The sequence below is a fragment of the Trematomus bernacchii genome, unplaced genomic scaffold (genome assembly GCF_902827165.1).
Source record: "Trematomus bernacchii unplaced genomic scaffold, fTreBer1.1, whole genome shotgun sequence".
Classification (NCBI taxonomy): Eukaryota; Metazoa; Chordata; class Actinopteri; order Perciformes; family Nototheniidae; genus Trematomus; species Trematomus bernacchii.
Window position 1 is genome coordinate 2,422,713 of NW_022987574.1, and position 24,906 is coordinate 2,447,618.

The window sequence follows — 24,906 nt, forward strand, 5'->3', positions numbered from 1 at the left end:
CTTTTTATTTCATACTGTTCAATTTGGATTGAGACAGGGAAATAATCTAAACCTCACGCGTGGCGTTTCACTGTCGGGGGGAGCGTGTATGTAATTACATTGCAAATACTGACTTGAGCCCCACCACTGTATGGGTTAGCCCTACCATAGATTAAGATCTAAGATCCAGTAGAAATGATAAAAAAGTAAAAGTCTGCTGCTTATTGTTCTACAAGGCCAAAATAGAGTCAAAGAGTATATGAGAGTGAGAGTGTGTTAATTAATATATTTGGCAGTTTGGAGTAAGTCTGTAGATTTGTCAGTGTGTGTGTGTTTCATGTATAGGCCTCTCACGATAATTAATTTTGTTGGATACATTTTCCCGGAAATTATTGCGATAAACGATAATATTGTCGGCACCGTTGTATGACCATTTTAGACCACTGACATAATGATAATATATAATAATAATTCAAGTACATCCTTTCAAACTGCTAGTCACATCCTCATGTAAATGGCAATTTATCGAGGTCAGAAAAGTTATCGAGTTCATTTTTATTTATCGTACGATAAGTCAATTAATTGCTTATCACGACAGGCACACAATAAAACAGTGGAAACAAACATGTTTGACTTTCATTAGTGAATGAAACTGTGTGCCCTTTATAGTCTGTGTCCATTATTGTGTATTTGTATATATTGTATATATATTAGGGCTGTCAGTCGATTAAAATATTTAATCGCGATTAATCGCATGATAGTCCATAGTTAATCGCGATTAATCGCAAATTAATCGCACATCTTTTATCTGTTCTAAATGTACCTTAGAGGGATATCTTTCAAGTTTTTAATACTCTTATCAACATATGAGTGGACAAATATGCTTTATATGTTTGTTTATTATCATTTGAACAATGACAAATATTCTCATGAATATTAAACACAACAACCTGAACATTACAAATATTCGCCTCAATTCAACCTGGAACCTCTCTCATACAATAATACTGTGTGTGTGTGTGTGTGTGTGTGTGTGTGTGTGTGTGTGTGTGTGTGTGTGTGTGTGTGTGTGTGTGTGTGTGTGTGTGTGTGTGTGTGTGGTGTGTGTGTGTGTGTGTGTGTGTGTGTGTGTGTGTGTGTGTGTGTGTGTGTGTGTGTGTGTGTGTGTGTGTGTGTGTGTGTGTGTGTGTGTGTGTGTGTGTGGTGTGTGTGTGTGGTGTGTGTGTGTGTGTGTGTGTGTGTGTGTGTGTGTGTGTGTGGAGACACTGTGACTGGATCGTTGAGCTATGTGCAGCTCAAGGCATATATGCTCGAATGGGAGCTGCCTGGACGCTGCAATAATGTTGCGCTGACTTTTTTCGTACAATGTCCCACTGTCTGGCTACCTGCATAAAGTCAAGTGCTCGGCGCAGTTGTCGGCGAAATGTCATTGAAACAGCTCCTTATATCCGTTAGCGCAGCTAGCTAGCACCAGATGCTAACAACAACACGTAGGTGTGCCTCGCTCGCGCGAGTCGCGCCACACATACACACTCCCTCCCGGTCCTCCCGATGGCCAGTCCGGGCCTGCCAGTGAGCGTGGAAGTGTGGTCTGCCACAAGCGGGCGGCAGGAGCGGGGCTGTCAGCATCAGCTTGTCGATGGTATTTTACACTCGATGCGCTCTGAAACTACGGCGGCCGAGGACAAAAAATACACATGCGTTAATCGCGTTAAAATAATTAGTGGCGTTAATTTTTTTTTGCGTTAACGCGTTATTAACGCGTTAACTTGACAGCCCTAATATATATCCTATATATATGCTAAGGTCCCGCTGCTGACACGATAGCAGTCATTTCGTGCGCATATGTGTAATTAAACCGAATTAAACCCATGATATCAAAATCTCACTCCAGCCAGGTACCCAAAGTTGGCAACCCTGTATTACGAAGATTACTTCAGGAAAGTGTGTACATACAACGTTTTTATTGTTACCAAGGTGGTTGCTATGGACACTGCCATGCTCTCAAATTGTAATATTAGAACGTCTTTGCCCTCATTTATTTCTATTTTATTGCTGTTAGCGCACAACTCGAACGTAGCAGTTTCACAAAAATGCCTCAGGAAATTGTGTACATTCACATGAAAAATGTTTTCTGGTTTGCTGAAAGCTGGTCTAGAGACGTGTAAACCGCATCACAAACCTGAAGTCCGTACTTCTCGTTTTCTGAAGGCTGGTCTGTCTACCTGTAAACCGCATCACAAACCTGAAGTCCGGAGTACTCTGTATAACTTGTATACGTGTTTTGTTTCCTACAAGTGTAAACTCAGATAATTGTTATAACTTTTGATTCCGGTGTTTTCAATTCCTTTCTTTATTAAATAGAGATCAGCCTTATCCAACGAACGGCGCGTAGCAGAGGGGGGGGCTTATCAGCCACCACCAATAGGTGTTCTGCTACAACAAGTGGTGACCTGCCGACGTGATGAGTGCTTATCTCTAGAAAGGAACACCGACAGCCAGGGGACGGAATCCAGTCCAGGGGGAGGACACAGAGATACTGTTGACAACTAAACCAAGCGCGCTATATACAAAAGGTGAGTCAACCTGTTTTGACTATCAAAAATCTGTGATTGATTATACTAAAAAATGTAGAGTTGTCAGCAGCGTTCTCAGTGTTCTTAGTCACGGTGGGAAATACAATACATATTCTAGTTGGGATATTGGGATAGTGCTTAGAGTCAGGTATTCAGTCCTGTACCTAAGGCACAAAAGTGCTTGTAAGAGGCGGGTAGATAAAGTCCCGTCCTACAACTCACTAAAAACGAACGCTACAAGTTTGTAAAAAACAGATGGGTTAAATTCCCCGTAAGTCAAGATAAGATTGATTAATACGGTTGGCTTGTAGTGCTTTAATTAAAGGCTGCGGGGGTGTAAAAAACAGAAGGGTTAAATTCCCCGCAGATCATGATAAGATTGATGCGGTTACCTTTCGTGGTCCTTTAAATGTATAAAATTGCTGTAATTGTTATATGGTGGGTGATACAAGAGGAGAGAGACGCGACCTCCAACTAATTATTTGGAACGACCGAATCTCATCACAACTCTTGCTGTGGGGTTAATCAGGCTCATTAAACGTGACGATAAAGAGATTTTGTTGACTGGGTTCCGACTCCTTGCCTGAAGCCGCAATCACCGTAAGGGGGTTGTAGAAGCTTGCTTCAGGAAGTCACGCTATCTGTTGAAATATACATCGCACAATAAAAATCTGCCTGACTGTATGGGGATAAAATGTGTGTAAAACTGCAAACATAATTTAAGAACACCACTCTGTACACAGTACATACTGTACACGGAGATAGAATTCAGATAGTACAAAGTCTGTATAAGGGAATAGACTCTGTGTGATTTTTTAAGTCAAATCTGTGTAATAATTAAGAGAAAAATCCAGAAGTACAGCTGAGGAGATAGGTTGGCAGTATCAGTGAGAGGGGACAAGTTCATTCGTGGTCAGCTATTGCCCTCTGGTGGCGAACAGGGAGTGTTACAATATTCTGAAAAATTACACACTGAACATTTAGAATTAAAGACAATAATTGCCCAGTATATTAAATAAATACAAATGAACACGTATCAACAAAGTCAGATAATATAAACGAGGTCAATCATGGAAGGAGATTTTGAAAAAAATGAAACAGGAGCTCCAATTTCTGGAAGCTTCCGCGAGCAATGGGAACAGACGGAAAAATTGATTTTCAGTGGAATCAAACAGAGAGACAAGAAAAAGGCTGGGGCAGATCTGAGATTCCTAAAAAATAAAATGAGGGAGGAGGACAGAGTGGGATCAGATGAGACTTTGGGAAGTTTAAGCTCAGCCCTAAATGTGTATGAGCGACAGCTGGTAAAGAAACTTGGAGACATGAACGGGCAAAAGCCTGGATATTTTGGCCGTAAGAAACTAAACAAAGACAAAGAGGCGGTAGATAAATTAAGGAGGATTTGTCATAACGCAGCGCTCGCCATAAAGGGAGCGGCTATTCTCCTCCCTGCAAAAAAACCTGAGATTATGAGAGCAGCCCAAACACAAGGAGGGGAGTTTCAACGCTCTAGTGACGTTGGCACTCTCCTGTGCCCTCAGGACATTAAAGAAACAACAGTGTCAACAGTTCCACCTACGGACAAAGACATATTTGACTTTATTGCTAAACGCCTCGAATATTTTAAGGATATAAATAAAGATGAAACCTCGGCCTCTGATAGAGAAGACATAGGGAGGCAAACTATCCACAAAGCTGTAAATGAGGAGTGCACGGCACAGAAGGCTAGATCAGAGGAGAGGTCTCCAGCAGGACCTATAGGGGACGCGCCTGCTCCCATCTCTTCTCCCCTAATTTACCCGGATTTAGATGATTTATCCACACATCCCCCCCCCTTATTTTCTCCCTACCCCAAGCGCTCCACCCGTGTCTAATTTACAAATGATGGTATCAGGCACACCCTCCGATTCAGAACAAGACATAGCTACAATAAGAGGGGGACATTTTAAAATAGTGGGAAATGTAGCATTGACTCCTTTAAGGAACACTTCCACTACAAAGACAAGACCAAAAGATAAGAGTAGCTCTGCCTCAAGTGGAGGGAATAAAGGACAACAAGAAAGCCCATCAGACCAAAGTCAGATAAATAAGAGGGAGCAGTTTATTTCCATGCTGGAAAATGCAACAAGAAACCACGCAGAACCCACACAGGAAGAAATATTCCACATGGCAGAAACCTTGGAAGAGAGGGAAACACAGGAAAAGCAGACAGGTGTAGGAAGCAACAGAGAGGGTAGGAGCCCTGGAGCAATGGCTTATATGACAGCCTGTGAACAAATGGGAGGAATGGAGGACGCTGGGAGGGAGCCAGTGAATCAGAGGAGAAGCATAGATAAAAAAGACATTCAGGACAGAACAGAAGACAGATGCTCTGAGGAGGGGTGGTCAAGTAACCCTTTCAGAGGTAGAGGAGCCCAGACCCACTATTACCCAGTCAATGTAGAAGGAGCAGCTGGAGATGAAAGTGATAAGTGTTACTCTGAAGCAGAAGACACAGCACACAGACATAGCTATCAGGAAAATGTTCAGCCAGGGTTAATAGAACAGGAAGAGGAGCACTGCAGAAAGAGTAAGAGCAAGGTTAAAAATATATCTCTGACAGGAACAATCACTGAATTGCCTGAAGAACAGGTTCTTGCACTCCCCCGTAGGATGTTAAGAACCCAACACACCTCAGAAAACCCCACGTCTCATACCTTTATGTGCCCAGCATTACAGGCGCCTTTAGTGGTTCTCCCCAGTGGGAATATCGCTTACCACCCTTTCACACTGGGAGACATACATGCTATAGTTGATAAAATGCCCCTACCTACTGAGGGAGGGAGACATTGGATGAGTAGGTTTGCTGATATGTCAGTAGGACAAACAATCTGCCTTGGAGATTTCAGGAGAATATTAGCACAACAGACTTCCCACTATGAGGCAGAAAGAGTTGAGAAAAGAGCAGGAACAGAAACAATGAATGATAACAAGCCCTGCTCTTCCAATAACATACACAGCTTGGTGAGCAAGGCAATGAGAGAGCATTTCCCACAGACAGGAGGAGGTTACGGTTCACTGTCCTTCACATTTACACCCGGAGAGGCCGCCGCAACCATGTTGCTCAGGTCACGCCAAGAATACACAGCGGCTACTGACTGTAGTCCCGATAATAATGACCAACATAAACAGATGTTCCGTAAAGCAATAATGGCAGCAATACCTGCCGAGATTAAAACTCTTATGGAAGACAACCCAGAAATAGATCACATAAACACACAGACATGGGAGCGTCATTTGGCCCATCATTTAGGCAAATTTAACAAACAGCTCAAAAAGAATAAAACCGAGGAAGAAGAGTTGAGAGTGCAACTACTCCGTACTCAGTTAGATATAGCCCGTAAAACAATCCAAAATGAGAAAAAGGGTGTCAAACAGCTGATTGTTCATCCAGTGGCGCCAGCAGAGCAGGCACCGGGGCCGCAAAACCCACAAGGGGGTTTTCCCCACCCAGGTCCGTCATATAACCAGGCCCAATATGACTACAATAATGGTTTTCAGCAACAGAGGGGCGGGTTTAGAGGCACAACTGGAGGTAGAGGAGGGTTTGGAACAGCTGCAGGAGGGAATCAGCCGCAGGTGTGTTTCACCTGTGGACAGGCCGACCACTGGTACCAGCAGTGCCCACAGGGACCCCCACCAAGAGGGCGGGGAAAAGAGGGACCGAGAGGGCGTGGACAAGGGAACCGACGAGAAATGCAACATTTCCAGAACCACCATGAGGCAGCCCCACAGGCCCAACACCGAGACCAAGGTCACATTGCACCCAACGCGATGGCCGCCCCCTATGGCCAGTTTGTCCAGAACGAACAAGACTATAACTTACCACAATGAGGTCGCCCAGAGAACTCTGAATGTATGGGCTTAGCGGATCTGTACATGGACATGACTGTAAAAAACTCGAAGCTACCATTCCTTGTTGATTCAGGAGCTAGATATTCAACTATCAACTCCCCCAACTTCAACACGTGCATTTCGAGGAGTACAGTCTCAGTCATAGGGTTTTCGGGAGAAATAGAGCAAGTACCGCTCACTACGCCATTAAACACCAGAATAGCAGGCCAGATATTTTTCCATCAGTACATTCTGGCACCCCAAAGCCCGGCTAACCTAATGGGAAGGGATGTTCTTGTCAAAGCTAATGCCTCCATCCTCTGTTCCCCCGATGGACTAATAATATCGTTCCCAGATGGCACTCGTCTCAATTGTTCATTATTCAACATAAAGTCAGGTTCTCAAATGATGTTGGCCCAATCCACTGAAGCAGAAGCAATTCAGTATGCCACTATATTCTGGGGGTTGCTCGACCGGCCCCAAGATAATACATGAAGTAAGAAGATATGATTCTACACTGTATTGAAGTAAACATATATTGTTTGAACGGGTTTTGATAATCACTTAGAAAAAGAATGTTATTCTCACTTTTAAATTCACTGACTTAGAGATTCTGTGTTTCACACACCAACATTGATCCTTATCACCACTAAGAGCCAGATGCTGTTTCTAAGTCGTTAAAGACATCGTAAAATAGGAAAAGATCCCCTGGGAAGGAATGTAGAGTAAGATAAGGTAAAGATAAACATTGACTTTTGACCTAGTGTGGTTTGGGGTCTCACTCTGTTCGAAACTCTGATTGACCTCGGCCAGAAGCGAATCCAGCCAATCAGGACACTTGGAGGAGGTGGTCAGTTTAAACAGCTCCTCCCCAGGGGTTCTCTGATTCGCTTGGGAGAAAAGTGGGAAGGAAGAATCGACAAATCTCCGCCCCAAAGACAGATAGAAATACTGACGTTTGTGTGTGTAAAATTGCTTTTGGGTTTGGTGAGTTTGTTGGTTCCGATATCTGTGTCCGCATCGAATCACAAACTTGAAGTCCAATTTCTTCTCGTTTGATGAGTTTGTCTGGTCCCGATGCATTTATCCGCATCGCATCACAAATCTAAAAGCCCAGAGTACTCGAGTACTCTGTATAACTTGTATATGTGTTTGGTTTCCTACTAGAAGTAAACTCAGATAATTTGTTATAACTTTGATTCCGGTGTTTTCAATTCCTTTCTTAATTTAATAGAGATCCAGCCTCATCCAACGAACGGCGCGTAGCAGAGGTATTCTACTCCAACATACACCAGGACTGTTTTCCATTTTTCAACAATGGAAGCCGTGGATTAACCTCCTCAGACCTTATGGTTCCCCTCCAGATCCTCCCCATCTGACGCTAAATTATGACAGACAAGACGACCAAAGTTATGACTATGCGTATGACGCAGAGGTGTCTATGTCCGTTTGGAAAGTAACCACAACCAATTTATTTGTGGGAGAAGCGGGGGTGGCTGCGTCTGTTGACCTCACTGATGAACAACTATTTTGGTACCGTATGACAGCTGAAGCTACACCACACATTTCATTAGCTATCAGAAAGGGCTATAAAGCTAAAGAACTTGGTCCCATGGTAAAAACACTGCTAGAAGTTAAAGATTGGGAACCAACTCAGATAGCAGCACTCACATACTCTCCCTCACACAAAGCTTATGCTCTAAAAATCTGCACTCAAGAATGCCTCTTCATGGAGAGACACGAAGTGGATAGGCATCATGGTAGGGAGAAAACTGACCATGCATTCACTGAGGATATGTTGCGTGACCTCCCGCCTGACCTGTGGTCAGCTGACTCTCATGACGTAGGTTTCTGCTCAAAGGCTGCATCAATAACATTTGAGGTGAGCAGCTCTATACCTATAAAACTATCACAGTACCCTGTTAAACCACAGGCCAAAGGGGGTATCAGCAAGACAATTGAGGGACTAAAGAGAGCGGGAGTATTGGAACCCTCACAAAGCGAGTGGAATACTCCAATACTCCCGGTACCAAAACCTAGCGGGGAGTACAGAATGGCTCATGATTTGAGGACCATTAATGCTATCACGACTACAGCTCTGATACCAGTTCCTAACCCATACACAGCTATCTGTAACATCTCACCTGAACATACATGGTTCACCTGTATTGACCTGGCCAACGCTTTCTTCTGCATACCTCTAGCAGAGGATATGAGACCTATTTTTTCATTTACAATGGGCGGGGAAAAACTGCAGTACACAAGACTACCACAAGGTTTCAGTCTGTCTCCAGGAATATTTAACAAAATACTCAGGGAACAGCTAGACGGCGTTTCATTGCCAGAGGGGGTGGTAGTGATACAGTATGTAGATGATCTTCTCATTGCAGCACCCTCCGCAGCCTCTTGTTTAGAGGCCACCAGGAACCTACTGGTTCGCCTCCACGCAACAGGGTTCAAAGTCTCTAAGAAAAAGCTACAATGCACCCGTAAAGAGGTGACATTTTTGGGCAGAGTAATCTCTCCAGCAGGTACGGGCATGTCAGCAGCTCATCAGGAGCACATTTTATATCACCCCAAACCCAAGACAGTCAAAGACATGCTATCTTTTCTGGGTCTCACAGGCTACAGAAGACACTACATCCCAGAGTATAACCCAAGAACAGTTGAACTCAGAACACTGATCAATGAGAAAGTCATGCGCAATCTCACTGCCACAGTGAACTGGACACAAGCTGCAGAAGCTGCGTTCATTTCTCTCAAACAATCCATGTCTCAGGTCACCTCTCTCGCCGCTGCATCCTATGCATTGCCATTTTTTCTTGACATTTCTGAAAGTGGAAACACAGTAAATGGTATTCTATTTCAGAAAAAGGGGGAATGTAGAACAATACTGATGTACATTAGTATCACACTGGACAGAGTGGAAAACAGAGAACCTCCATGCACGAGACATGCAGCAGGTACAGCACGTATCTTAAACAAGATTTCACACATTGTGATGAGCCACCCTTTGACAGTACTGACAACACATAGCATTGTTTCTTTTGTGAACTCAAGTGCATTCACAATGACTTCCACAAGACAGACCAGGTTAGAGAAAACTCTGACACGAGCACACATCACCTACACACATGTGGGAGTTAACAGCGCAGACACCATTGTTAACGGAGAACCCCATAGGTGTGAGGAAAGAGTCATCCAGGATGTGAAGCTAAGAATAGATCTCAGAGACGAGCCTATGACACATGCAGAGAACCTGTTCACAGACGGCTGTTGTTTCAGACACCCCACCAACGGGCTCCAAGCGGCCTACGCAGTGGTGGGTCAAACAGCTGAGGGAGGTTTTGAGGAAAGAGCAGCATAAAAAGTAACAGGGAAAGTCTCAGCACAGTTGGCAGAAGTAATGGGAGTCATTGCAGCATTGGAACTATCAAAAGAAAAAGATGTAAACATCTATACTGACTCAGCATATGTCCATGGTGTCCGACATGTGGAAATGCGCCAGTGGATGAGAGCAGGATTTGTAACATCCACCAATACCCCCATCAAACACGAGAAAGAGATCAAAAGGCTTGCAGAAGCAGTAATGTTACCCAACAAGCTAGCTTTACTCAAGTGCAAAGGTCACAGCACGGCAGATAACTACTTGACTTGGGGTAACAATGCAGCAGACAAAGCAGCTAAAGCCAAAGCAGGGTATACACCCCGGTTTCAAATGCTTGTTAAAAAATCTGCTGACTTACTGCCCGCAGTAACAGATGATACTCTTAAAGAAGCTCAAGCATCAGGGTCGCCTCAAGATAAAACAGTATGGTTAAACAGAGGAGCTACCAACAAAGATGGGATATGGTACTCCCCAGATGGGAGACCAGTGATACCCCCAGGATGGGTAAGATCAATGCTTAAAAAAGCACACGGCCCAACACATTGCGGTAAAACTCAGATGAGCAGACACCTGACTCACTGGTGGCACCCTTACCTACCTGACATTATAGCTAATCACCTGGAAGAATGTGTAATTTGCTTAACCCACAACATCAGAGCTACTGTAAAACCACACCAGGGAAAGTTCCCTTTACCTAAGATGGCAGGAGAAGAAATCATCATTGACTACACTGACATGATTGATAAAGTAAGAGGGTTCAGGTATTTACTAGTTGTGGTAGATGCATACACAGGTTGGCCAGAAGCTATGCCATGCAAGAGAGAGGATGCAGACTCAGTGATCAAATTCCTAGTCACGCATTATATTCCACTACATGGGTTTCCTAGGAAAGTGAGGTCAGACAATGGCAGCCATTTCAAGAACCATGACCTAAGCACAGTAGAACAGTCCTTAGGACTAAGACACAGTTTTGGAGCAGTCTACCATCCACAATCACAGGGAAAGGTAGAAAGAATGAACCAGAACATCAAACAGAAACTCAGCAAAGCATGTGAGGAGACAGACATGAACTGGCTAGATGCCTTGCCTCTGGCCCTCATGTCAATCAGAAGCTCCATTAACACAGGGACAGGTTTCACCCCATTTGAGCTGACACATGGCCACCAATTCCCGGGCCCAGGAGCCTTGAGCGTAGGAAAGGAAGTAGAAGAGATGAGCTCAAAACCATATTACCGGCAACTTAAGGGCCTGGTATCAGACTTCTCCACACAGGTTGCTGACGCCAAAGGGGGACCCGAGAAACACGAGGCCAACACAGCAGAGTTCGTCTGGCTGAAAGCCATCAGGCCTAAGTGGCTCAACCCCAGGTTTTCCGGCCCCTACCGAGTGACCCAAAGGACCTCCCATGCCGTCCGCCTAGATGGAAAGGGAGACAACTGGTACCACTGGAGCCAGTGTGCGGTCGGGAAAACACCTGCGAGGACCCTAGACGACATCAGGACAGATCTGGCCCTCGTCAAGGCAGTCGACCCGGAAGCCGCCATCAGCGGGCCGGAGGAGGAGGATCGGGAGGACATCTCTCCAGCATCGACCCGGAGGCCGCCATCAGCGGGCCGGGGGAGGACAATCCGGACAGATGACTGGAGAAGGCAGCTCAGAAGCCGCCTTCAGCGGGCTGGGGGGACAAAGACACGGAAAACCAAGACGGCATAGGGAACTCCACTTCCCGCTGAAAAAGGTTGAGAGAGCCGGTGTGGAACTTTGTTTAATAATCCATTTTTTGAGGAACTTTCAACTTTATTTTTATATCTCATAATTTAAGGGATTTGTATTTTTTATTCTACAGAACTATGTGTTACCAAAAGAGGGAAAAGTTTAATAATGTCTTTTCTAATTTCTGTGACTACTTTTATTGCCATTTTAGTGACATGTGGTTGTTGTTGTGTGCCTTGTATCCGCTCATTGTGTGTTACTCATCAGTTCCACCATTGAGGGAAAAGTTGCCCTTTCCCCTTCGTACCGAATGCCCTTGTTGGCTTATGCGTCGGAGGGGGAAGAGTACGATGACTCAGCTGACAAGGACGAACTTTTTAAAAACATATTTTATTCTCCCTCCACTGTCATAAGAAGTTGTTGTTGTGGACTGTTCCTAAAGGTTTAAAGTGCTTTAAATCCCAGCTTCTGATGGATTTATATAAATGTTGGGACAGACACAGTAGAAAAGAATGACAGTGGTTATGTTTCAAATGCTATATGTTGATCTCGTGAGGTGAGATCAAAAGAGGGATTGAAGTAAAAAGATATGATTCTAAACTGTATTTTAGTGAACATGTATTGTTTGAACTGTTTTAAGTAATCACATATATAGAAATTATATTCTCACTTACAACTCACTGACTCAGAGATCCTGTTTCACACACATACACCTCCTTCTTATCAGCACACACACACATATTCTTTTCAAGGTTCTTTATGGGCATCATTATATCTGTATACAATGTTTAATTGTCTGAGAGTAACTATTTATGTGAAATATTCCATGGGAAAATAAGGGAGTGGATATCGGGGCAGAGATAAGATTGACTTTGACCTTGTGGAACCTTAGAATCTCACGTTCTGGTCAGAACTCTGATTCGCTGTATTGAACCCGACCAGAAGTGAATCCAACCAGTAAAACACCTGGGGGATGTGAGCAGCTCACACAGCTCCTCCTCACGGACTCTCTAATTCGCTTCGGAGTAAAATGGGAAGGTAGAAGTCAACACATCTCCGGCCCAAAATATGAATATGAATACTGTTGTTTTTGTATGAAAAATGTTTTCTGGTTTGCTGAAAGCTGGTCTAGAGACGTGTAAACCGCATCACAAACCTGAAGTCCGTACTTCTCGTTTTCTGAAGGCTGGTCTGTCTACCTGTAAACCGCATCACAAACCTGAAGTCCGGAGCACTCTGTAAAACTTGTATACGTGTTTTGTTTCCGACGAGAGTAAACTCAGATAATTGTTATAACTTTTGATTCCGGTGTTTTCAATTCCTTTCTTTATTAAATAGAGATCAGCCTCATCCAACGAACGGCGCGTAGCAGAGGGGGGGGCTATCAGCCACCACCAATAGGTGTTCTGCTCCAACAGTAATGAGCACACATTTCTATGCATTAAAAAGCTAAATATACACCAACTTTTTTGTTTGCCTATAACGGGTAACGTTATGTTAAACATCGCAAAAATGTTTATGCAAAACAGCCACTTATCTATTAACATGCATCTTAAACTGTAAGCTATAGGGTGCGGACGTGCGGTAATAGGCCTACCTTAAACTTGTTTACGGAGCTATTTTGCATTTTATAGCTCAAAATGAAAGTGGCAGCCTCCATTGTACCTAATTTTGGCAGTTGCAGCTAGCAGTCGCTCTCAAACATACCCCCAGTTAATCGAACTATTTTTTTATGGGTTTTATTTATTTTTTATTTTTAGTTAGCGGCATTTAACAACTGCATTAAATATGGGTGACAGGGCCAGAGATATTTTAGATAGATTGTTGTTTTACTAATGAGAAGGTTAAATCCCCAAAGACAATGATGTCAGTATTTATACTATGTATTGATGTATTGCTCAAATATATTATTACTTGAAAACAGTTGAGTAATATTTTAAAACCTGTTGATTAGTAGGCCTATATTAACAATAACAAATAGAACAGAGTATAAACAATGTCTTTAATTTAGTCTGCATCTCATGCACAAGATGCGCTGACACTAATGTGGTACCGATTGATGTCTGTCCAATAACACTGTCCATACTTAATTCCTCTTTTGTCAGTCATAAGAACATCTACAGTGAACATTTGAAATAGTCAAATACATACTATATATATATGTCATAGGTATTTTAACAAAATAAGTGTAAACTTTCACTACAAAACAAAACAACCACCCCCTGCCAGTACATAGTTCAGAATGGATCTTCTAGACCTGCCTGTACAGACTTGGTGCAAGATGGTTCTCTCCGATACTACTACTTTGCATGGTTAACCAGGTTCAGACTGGTATTGTGTACTATAGAGGTGGGTAACAGAAGGCATGTAAGAGTCACCTGTAATCCACCACCAGTATTCTGGCAGAAATGTCACTGAAACATTGAAGTAGGGTAGGCCTACTTGACAAACTGATAATTTGATAATATTAAAGTTATTTAGTTCCTTTGTCAATTTGGTGTTTATATTTTTGCTTTTTTTTATTGCAGGTTCAAGATGCCAAGAGGGTCAACAAACACAACCTGCGTCGGCTGCAAAGCAGTCATTGCTGTGGCCACCAAGACCTGCAAGTTCTGCAAAACACTGCAGCCGAGAAAGCAACGACTGGCCAAGAAACTGCAAAAATTTGAGGCCAAAAAAGATGATTGGTTAAAAAAACAAAAAAAGAACAAAACCAACTCACATGTTCTTGATGAGGCATCTGTTTTGGTGTGTGTTTATGTCTCTAATTGTAGTTTACAAAATTAAGTCTGATAAGGTTTCTGTATTACATTTAAATCTTTTTTTTTAGGTTGAGAAACTGAACACCCTTGGGTATAGGGCCATGGTGTTTCTCTCAAAACCAGGGAAAAAGCCTTCCACCTGGAAGACAAATGTTGCACATCCGAGATGGCATCTGTCGGACCAGGCTGCAAAATGCCTTGACCGGATGAAGGCTTTATATGAGGTGTTAGTAGATGGTAAGCAATTATATTTGTGGTCATTTCAAATGTTACCATATAGCTCAGTCTATTCTAAAATGCTCATGAACAATTTATGGAAAAAATACTTAATGATTCAACAATTCATTTAATTTTACACACACAGTCTAGGTAAAATAAATGTGTAATTAAGAAGAAGCTGACATCAGAAACAATTGTGTTACTATGTTGTATAAATATATATTCAAAGTAGAAATTGAGCTGCTGAATGCAAAACAAATCAACATTACTCTGATAGTTTTGTCTTTTTGTGTCATTGAGGTTGGACTAACCCACAAACCTCACCCAGTCTGGACGCTGAACCCTCCACAAGTGCTCCTACCACCATCCCCTCACCTAGTTCAAACGCCGAACCCTCCACAAGTGCTCCTACCACCATCCCCTCACCTAGTCCAAACGCCGAACCCTCCACAAGAGCTCCTACCACCATCCCCTCACCTAGTCCAAACGCCGAACCCTCCACTAGTGCTCCTACCACCATTCCCTCATCCAGTCCAGAAGACCGACCCTCCTGCTCCCTACTAGTCCCTACTAGTCCTGCCATACAACCCTCTACAGGTCCTGCAACTCCAGCAGCACAAAGAAAAAGGACTGCAGCAGCAAAAAAGAAACAGGGTAGGTTTTAGTGGCAATTTTAAATAGCTTATACATCCAGAGGACAATACTACAAAGCAAATTCACATACTTTAGGTATTTTTGCGTTATCTTACTTCACTAACCTTAATAGCCGCAATCTAGCTAAATTGTCACATAACAGTAGTTATCAACTTGGTAAATAAACCCCAAACTAGCCATGAGCAGGTTCACATAAAGGGGAACTGTTTGCCCCATATGACCAATGGTAAACATGGACAGGTATACTAGGGCCCTTTCTCATGTCTTCAAATGTTCCTCCTCGACTCCCCTCCTCGACTCCTATCCTCGAGACTTAGTCCCGCCCACAGGAGATGCGAGCGGAGGAGCCGAGGAGGGGAACCGAGGAGAGAGGAGGGGAAGCAGCAGGCGGTTAGAGAAATGAGAACTCCGCTCCTCTGAGCGGTCATTTTAAAGAGACGTCCATTAATGATGACAGGAGGCACAGCAGCCCTCTGTCTGATGGACAGATGTGTTCATGACGACTTATATATTTACTTTTAATTCATTCACAGTGCGGTATAATGAGACAATAACAGGCTACAGATGCGGACATACACACAGACACACACACACACACACACACACACACATATATGTATATATTTATATAAATATATACAATTTCAGAATCAAACAGAGCACTCTCATAATAACGTAACACTATCAGAGACTGGATATATCCCCCCCCCCCCTCTCTGGTCGCTACAATGAGGGAAATAAATGACGGGCCAAAAGTTTTATTTACAAGTATTACAAGTAAGCAGAGGACACCAAACCAACTGAGACCTGTCTGTCCGCTGCATCTACGCACACACTGTACCACACACACCTACACCACACACACGCACCTACAGCTCCTAAAGCATATAATCAGACTACAGCCGTTGTGTATTTTATTATGTGAAGCACTAAATGGTTTTAGAAAAATATCGACTTTGTTTGTAGATATCTACTAAACTAAAGCAAATAAAGAGAGTAGGCCTGTTATACTGAGTGATATGATATATATTATACACACTGCTCTGCTTTCTGCACGGACCTCACAGCTGTTCTCACTGTAAACATCGCGTCGCGATGAACAGTTAATAAAATAATATCCAGGGGATGCATGCAGAGCTGTCATTGGCTGAGATAAGTCCGGCCGTGCGTCTCGACTCTTTGAAACATCACTGTTGCCGGAAATGCATCCACGAAGGAGCCGTGGAGGACTGTGGAGGACCCATCAGTGTATCCTCGGTTATAGCTCCTCCAGAGAGCCTCCTCGACGCTCGGTCCTCGATGTGCATTTCGAGAAATGAGATGTCCTTCAACATGGCGCGCTAAAATTCATTTCCGGGTCACTAACGGAGGACCGAGGAGTCGAGGAGTCGAGGATGGGACATTTGATGACATGAGAAAGGGCCTAGGTCAACTGTAAGCAGAGAGGCATATTTTACAACCGAAAATCAGACTAATATTATGAATATGAAGAATTTAAACTCATAATCCAGACTAAAAGCAGCACAGTTGCTGCTGACAAAAAAAACCTTACTGTGTGAATGTTTAAATTAATAGGACTGCTCCATGAAGGGCACAAGTAGATATAACCTAATAACATTTGTGTATATGGATAATTTAATGTGTTGGTAACATGTAAGTTGATATATGATATGTTAATATATTTAAATACGATACGATACGATATACTTTATTGTCCCCGTAAGGAAATTTGTTAATACATATAAAATCATTTATATATCCCCATTTGAGAAAGCATGGCTTTTATGACAGTTCTAGTCTTAGTCTTTCAGCTGGAACCCTGCAGGGTTAAAAATATAACTAAGCCTGTTCAGAATAGTGGAAAGCTTTGAAACTCCATTCTTAATGTTGATACTTCAATACTAAATCATATGAATGCTATGCAGCTTTTATATATTTATTTTGTTTATTTTGCATACTATCAGATAAGAATGATGCTTCACTAATATTATTAGTATTATACTTTAACCTCTTAAGCCCTGAGCCTGTTTTTCAGGTCTCAGGCTCGAAAATGACATTCCCAGAACAAACCATATCTTCCCTTCTAAAAGGGTTAAATTAATCATCTTTTTTCTCAAAGTAATGATAAACCTTGTGAGTTGGATTTAGAAAAGTCAGAATCAATATATATGTTTTTTATTTTAAAGAAAATTCAGATTTTACATAGTAAAAAACTGTATATATATAGTGTCCGTCCAAAAATTATTTTTTACAGATAGTGAAAACTACCCTTGGATGATGGGTTAGTAGACTAAAAGCTTTAGGAATCCAAAGTACAACATATAATAAGTACCCTGTATCAAGATTGATGCAAAACAAGTGAAATTTGACCTTTTTAGAGAGATTTAGCCAAAAACCCCCATTTCTGGGGTCATTTGGGTGGATTTGACCTATCTCTGGCCCCCCTTGCTCGATTTTGATGAATGAAATCTCTTTATAACCGCTAGAGCCAATGGAATCGAGGGAAAGTTATATACACACCAAAACGTTAACAAATAAGGAGTGAGAGTGACGCGTTACCAAAACCGGAAGCTGCATACACTCTGGTGGCTACCATTAGCAGCTAACTTCTCCGCTCCGATTTTTACATAAAAAATGGAATTATGGATTATAAATAATTTCTTCAAAGGCACAGGTACATTATCAACCTATGGATCAACAGTTGTAGCATTTTTTTCTTTTCGTTTTAATGCCATTGAACACGTCTTTTGACCTAATTGACAGCTACGGTGAGACGATCTGCCGTAAAAGCTCCGTAAAGGTACGTGTTGTGATGTCTGTGTTTGCTTCCCCTGTCGCAAGTTCTGGTCGCTCAGTGATGATACTATACCTAAATAATCAGTGGAGTCTCAGCTTTAATCGGCTATATTGTATGTGCAGCTACGATAAGTAATAAGGGTATTTTTATCTTGAATTGTGTGCCGCAGTGCGTTAGAATTTTTTCGCTCAGGGGTCATTTAGACGCTTCTTATGAGACTTGTGTTTTGTTTTGGTAAAAATGGTTCATATCTTCAGTTAGCTGAGATTCTTCCCGTTAATCTGGTGCTACACATTAATAGTTTCATAAATGTTAAGAAGCCCTGAGAGATTATCTCGAAAACAAAACGGTGGGAGGGGTCCAATGTGGGGACCGCCGTGCTTATGAGGTTAAAAACAATAACTGCGTAGTATCGTTTTTGACTCGTTTCAACCATTCACTTTTAACTCCAGTGTTGTAAAGCCCAGAAGTCAAGATTTATTTAAAAAAAAAATGTCACAGCAAATATTCAGCTTCAATCTATATTATATTATTATTATTATTATATTTTGGGCGAAACAAGATTTTCACTGCGCTCAAAACATGTTGATGTTAGATGATGACCAGTGTTGGACACTTTTAAAAGGTAACAGGTTACAAATGACTAGTTCCTTTTTATATATACAGTGTTTCCCCTAGGTTTACTGCTTTGGGGGGGGGGTGGGGGATATATATATTTTAAATCCTCTGGAGCAGAGCTGTGGATTATTGTTATTGATCAATGCATCAGTGTTTCTTAGGGTCAAAAACACTAAACTCACAACTTAACATTTTATTTAATAAAAGAGCACATGTTCAATGCGAAAAGTGACAGGAGATATAGATTAGTTGCAATTTTGGTGCTATATATATATATATATATATATAAAAAACACCTTCAATTTCAGGGGGGGCGCGGGGCTCCGTTGGCGGGGCTCCGTTGGCGGGGCGCAGCGCCCCTCCAAGACAATGGTAGGGGAAACACTGATATATATCTAGTAACTTCCTAACCCTGATGATAACAGTAAAGCTACTTCTAAGGTGTTGTACAACTAAGTGAACTAAAGGTTAAAGAAACCCTTAAGAGCCATCTACACCAACAACAATAACCATAAGCAAAACGATGAGCGGTAATGACTCTTTAAATCGGGGTGCCAAGCATGCGTAGCACACTCTAGCTGTTTTGGAGCCAGGTGAAATGAATTATTTATGACTTGTTATTGCTGTTATGATATGAATATTAAAAATAAGAAACACTTCTGGTAAGTCATGACAATTAGCCAAATGAACAGTGCTGTTTTAAACAACTAAATTATATATTTTAAACAGTAACATCAAGTGTACAGTATAATAACAGCTCTTCACAAAAGGTTTTCTTTCATCTCAACAGACGTGTCTCCAAGGAAGAAGCTCAAGAAGAAGAACCCCCAAGACTTTGAAGGTTATTTAGCTTCAATTATAATTGGGATTAGACAGTAAAGACACTAGCTCTAGTATATTTTCTCTGTATAGAGAAGTTTTAAAAATGTCAACCGTATTTCTAAACAAATACTTTCTATGGCATTTTTGTTTTACAACTATTTATCAATAAAGAAACACTTTTAAAAAAACAATTCATAATTTGTTTAACGGTGGTGGAAGAACGACCCACAACAGTCAAATATATATATTTTAAACAATATATGTTATGATTGTCCTTTTGTGTAAAGTTTTTGCAGTTTTATATAAACAGTTGACATGTTCAAATAATTGTGGAAATATAATTTATGCGAATAAAAGCAAACTGAATGTGATTTTATAAATTACAGATCAAATTGTGCAAAAGTAACATTAACATCTATAAGGTCAAAAAACGAGTGTACATTATTTTGCTCTTTCAGAATGCAGCCATAAGATCATGGGAGGAGAGCAGTATTATCCAGTGAAGACTGTAGTAAAAACCAAAAGGCAAAAGGTTTGTTCGTCATAAATACAGGTCATTGTGTAAGTTCATATAATGTACATCTAAAGCATGCTACAGACGCAGTTTTTGGATTTGAATGCAACATAACTTACATATTTTTGCTTGAAATGGTAAAAATATTTTCGATAATTTTTTAGGGGAAGCAAATGCAATTGGTGGAATACATTCCACGTGGTATGTAGCATTTTATTATTACGGTATTTTAAATTGCACTGCAAATGTACCAATAACTAATTAGTCTAAGCATTTGATTACCATTTTTATCTGACAGAGGTGTAACATATATTGCCATATTTTGAATTATTTTCATGGCTGATGTCAAAATATCTTTACAATTTATTACAGTGGGAAGAAGTGGCCCCTACAGTGGGTAGAGAAGGACAACAGAGGAACAGCAGGACTGATCTTGGCACGTGTTGTCAAAACCGGTGTGCTGCTCGACCCTATTTTATGTGTTGTTGGAGCAGAACACCTCTGCTACGCGCCGTTCGTTGGATGAGGCTGGATCTCTATTAAATTAAGAAAGGAATTGAAAACACCGGAATCAAAGTTATAACAAATTATCTGAGTTTACTTCTAGTAGGAAACCAAACACATATACAAGTTATACAGAGTACTCGAGCACTCCGGACTTTCAGGTTTGTGATGCGATGCGGATAAATGCGTCGGGACCCGCCAACTCATCAAACGAGATGAAAGTGACTTCAGGTTTGTGATGCGATACGGACACAGTTATCAGGACCTGCCACTCACCAAACCAAAAAAGCATTTTTACACACACAAACATCAGTATTTCTATCTATTTTTGGGGCGGAGATTTGTCGAGTCTTCCTTCCCATTTTTCTCCCAAGCGAATTAGAGAGCCCCTCAAACCTCAAAGCCTTTTGTTTTTATTGTAGAATTGTTTTTTCCTTTGCATATTTGTATAATTTCTTCTTCAAATAAAAATGAAATACAAATTTAAAACCACTTGATGGACATCAACAATATAAATAAATAAACAACTTCAAATGGGTAAATAGTATTTTTTTTATTAAAGGAACATCATCAAACAGTTGCAGAAAGAAAAGAAGCAAAGACCATGTTTAACCTGCATGGGATGGGCTAATGGTTTCACTTGCCCTTAGAAATTAATGGGAGAAAATGTACTTATACCACATTTTCCGATGCGTTAGAATGAAGAGCTAACGTTAGCATTGGTTAGCACGTGTGAAACACTGATAACATTAGCTTCGTTCGACATTCTTTCATAATGTTACGTACTCTTTAGCTTTAAATAGCATGGCCTATAATGTAAGCACAGTTCTATATATTGTTTGACCGAATGTAGTGTAGCGACCGGGTATAGGGTGCTGTGTGGGTCACTCAAGCATCCCCCGTCTCTCTGCCAATCACAGAGCTGCATAGTAATGTAAGGTGTGCGGGCCTGTGGTTGAGTGGGGAGGGCTGGAGAGTGTGTGACGTTGACCCTGGTGTGTGACGTTGACCCTGTTGTGTGACGTTAAACCTGCGACCTGTAACCTGTGACCTATGAACCTGTATTTGTATGCTACCAAAGGAGCTATTAAACCTAAGAACTTGAGGCCTGTTTTCGACTCCTATTGTGGAACATTACACTATTATGACTTCCGGGTTCACAGGAAATGCCAGGCCTGTAGCGTTGCCATTAAGTACACACAAAATACCTGCGCATTACGAACTGTAAACCAGCGCCGCTATCTATATGGCGCTTCTGTAAACGAGTGTCCGCCATCTTTATTATTTACATGCAGAGAAAATTAAACATCACGTGACACTAGCCATGAGAATTGCACAGGGGAAAATAACGTATCTATGCAACAATTTTAGATGCGGATTGTGTTAAACTAATACTTTTGCGCTGTGGACCAACACTATAAATTGACGGGGAAGGAGGTAGCAATAAAGATAACACCATTAAACAGTTACACAACATAACAGAAATAATATAACATCAGAGAGAATGTTTAAACAACATGCTTGTTAGCATTAGCAACACTTAAAATATGTTGAATGTACACAATTTCCTGAGACATTTTTGTGAAACTGCTACGTTCGAGTTGTGCGCTAACAGCAATAAAATAGAAATAAATGAGGGCAAAGACGTTCTAATATTACAATTTGAGAGCATAGCAGCGTCCATAGCAACCACCTTGGTAACAATGAAAACGTTGTATGTACACACTTTCCTGAAGTAATCTTCGTAATAACTAGCAAACTAAAGATCATGTACATCCACTGCACACATAATCTGAAATAACAACTCATATTTCTCGCATCAAATGACATCAAAACGCATTTTAATGGCCAAACTAACCTTAAAATAGGCATTATCCACCGAGAATAAAACGAAGGTCGGCCATGTTTTCTTTTTCTGCGGGGAGAAAGTTGAAGATCACGTGACATAAACGCCAGCCATTGGAAATGAATGGTGAAAAGAAACGTAGCGAACCTACAATTTCAGAGGCGTTTTTGCAGAAATACTACGTCCCACGTTGTGGACCAACGTAGTTATTACACGTTTAGATGTGAGACTGGGTTGGAGGGATACATGACTTGTGAAAAGTAACTACAATTCTACCCGTGATATACGCTCATTATAACACGGCTAAGAACCAATCAGATTGCTTGATTTGACTTGTCCGTTTTATAAATATATATATATACTGTATATGTACCTTTTTTAAATCACATTTTGTTTAAAAGTTTGGGATTCATTTCAGTTTCAGAAAGTTTTCATCATTTGGAGAGAGTATTTTTTTAGCGTAAAGTTTGAACTGATGTCAAACCATCACAGGCGAGTGAGACACTGTTTCTCATAGAGACAGCCATAAGGAACATATTCAGCTGGCTGTTGTACAAACTGTTGAAGGAAAAATGTGTGCTGCAGTATCTGGCTGTATGTTGTTGGAGTAGAATACCTCTGCTACGCGCCGTTCGTTGGATGAGGCTGGATCTCTATTAAATTAAGAAAGGAATTGAAAACACCGGAATCAAAGTTATAACAAATTATCTGAGTTTACTTCTAGTAGGAAACCAAACACATATACAAGTTATACAGAGTACTCGAGTACCCCGGGCTTTTAGATTTGTGATGCGATGCGGATAAATGCATCGGGACCAGACAAACTCATCAAACGAGAAGAAATTGGACTTCAAGTTTGTGATTCGATGCGGACACAGATATCGGAACCAACAAACTCACCAAACCCAAAAGCAATTTTACACACACAAACGTCAGTATTTCTATCTGTCTTTGGGGCGGAGATTTGTCGATTCTTCCTTCCCACTTTTCTCCCAAGCGAATCAGAGAAGCCCTGGGGAGGAGCTGTTTAAACTGACCACCTCCTCCAAGTGTCCTGATTGGCTGGATTCGCTTCTGGCCGAGGTCAATCAGAGTTTCGAACAGAGTGAGACCCCAAACCACACTAGGTCAAAAGTCAATGTTATCTCCGTCCCGATCTCCCCTCCCTACCTTTTCCAGGGGATCTTTTCTTATTTTACGATGTCTTTAACGACTTAGAAACAGCATCTGGCTCTTAGTGGTGATAAGGATCAATGTTGGTGTGTGAAACACAGAATCTCTAAGTCAGTGAGTTTGAAAGTGAGAATAACATTCCTATTCTATATATAATTACCCAAACCGTTGTGATTACATAAAACAGTTCAAACAATACATGTTTACTTCAATACAGTGTAGAATCATATCTTCTTACTTCAATGTACAGATATAAGTCTTTTTTGGAAGCGAGCAGTGGCTTCAGGAATCCTCCTGCTGGGGTTAATAGGCAGAATGTTGAAGAGACGCACATCATCTAGCACACCCCAAACTGAGGCTGGCCTTTTCTTCTGTTGTGTGAAAATCTCATATGAAATGGCTGGCAGCTATTCAGAAATGCCTGCAGCTTTGCAATCCACAATTGAGTTATTCTCATATGACGGAGAGATGGGGAGTTTGGAGACAAAGCCATTTAGATATAGACAGAATAAGTGTACTGTAGATAGATTGAGTTCACAGGGAAGTTCAGCATTGCAGTCTTGACTGAAGCTCATATAGAAGACATATACATTCATGATGAGTGGTTGTCACATATGATCTTGGACAATTTCCAACATATATCAGCACATGCAACACTTGCAAATGCGGACATAGGAATGATATGAATTCCTCTCCTTATTTATTGAAGGAAAAAGTATACATAAGTGTCTAAAGGTTAATGCACTGATAATGACTTGAATGTTGTAGCGCCTGAAGAAGCACCAAGTTAACGTTGAAACACTTTGACTTGCATGCTGTGAGGCCGTTCAAGCATAAATAATCAAATATGACCCTTAACATGCTTTACAGTATGTGTGTGTACCACATGCCAAAGCCACTACAGCTTAATCAGGCATTCATAAAATAGGCTAATTAGTAATGAAAGACATATGGGATTAAAAACGTATTATACAGATGTTCTACTTAAACCTAATGATCATGCATTTACAGAGCAACATGTACAACAACATTACAGCTTAATTATACACTGACATTTTCAAATCACATTAAAAAAGCTTATTTTAGTTTATACGAGGGGACTGCAGAAGGTTCATTTGTTCCTTTCAACAATATCTGTCACTGTACGTAGCGAAATCATCTAATTTGAGCATCATTTGAAGATACTAAGTTGTTTAATAAGTAGGCAGTGTTGTAATGATTGCAGCCAGCATGAAGGATGTTGTGGTAATGAATAATCGGCAAGGTGTTCTGGGACTTTGCTGTGTACTGCCCTGTATTTAATTGAAATACTTTCAGAATTGATCCTTAAAGAAATTGGATGGCAATGTAAACATGTTAAAATTATTTGTATGTAAGTCAGATAGTAGATTTGATGTAAATTGCAGTGTTCTGTTGCCTCCCATGGTAAGCTAGTGAAACACTTGGCTGAGTATTGTTAAGTGGGAGA

At 41.2% G+C, this 24,906-nt stretch overlaps 1 protein-coding gene across 1 annotated transcript; it reads left to right on the forward strand.

The window, feature by feature from the left end:
- Positions 1-8,223: 8,223 nt before the first annotated feature.
- LOC117479645 lies at positions 8,224-11,256 on the forward strand (the record flags this gene model as incomplete). The annotated part of the gene is given in 1 exon segment (XM_034126747.1): positions 8,224-11,256. A coding segment is annotated over 1 exon segment (3,033 nt), but the record flags the coding sequence as incomplete, so codon positions are not given.
- Between the last annotated feature and the right edge of the window lie 13,650 nt (positions 11,257-24,906).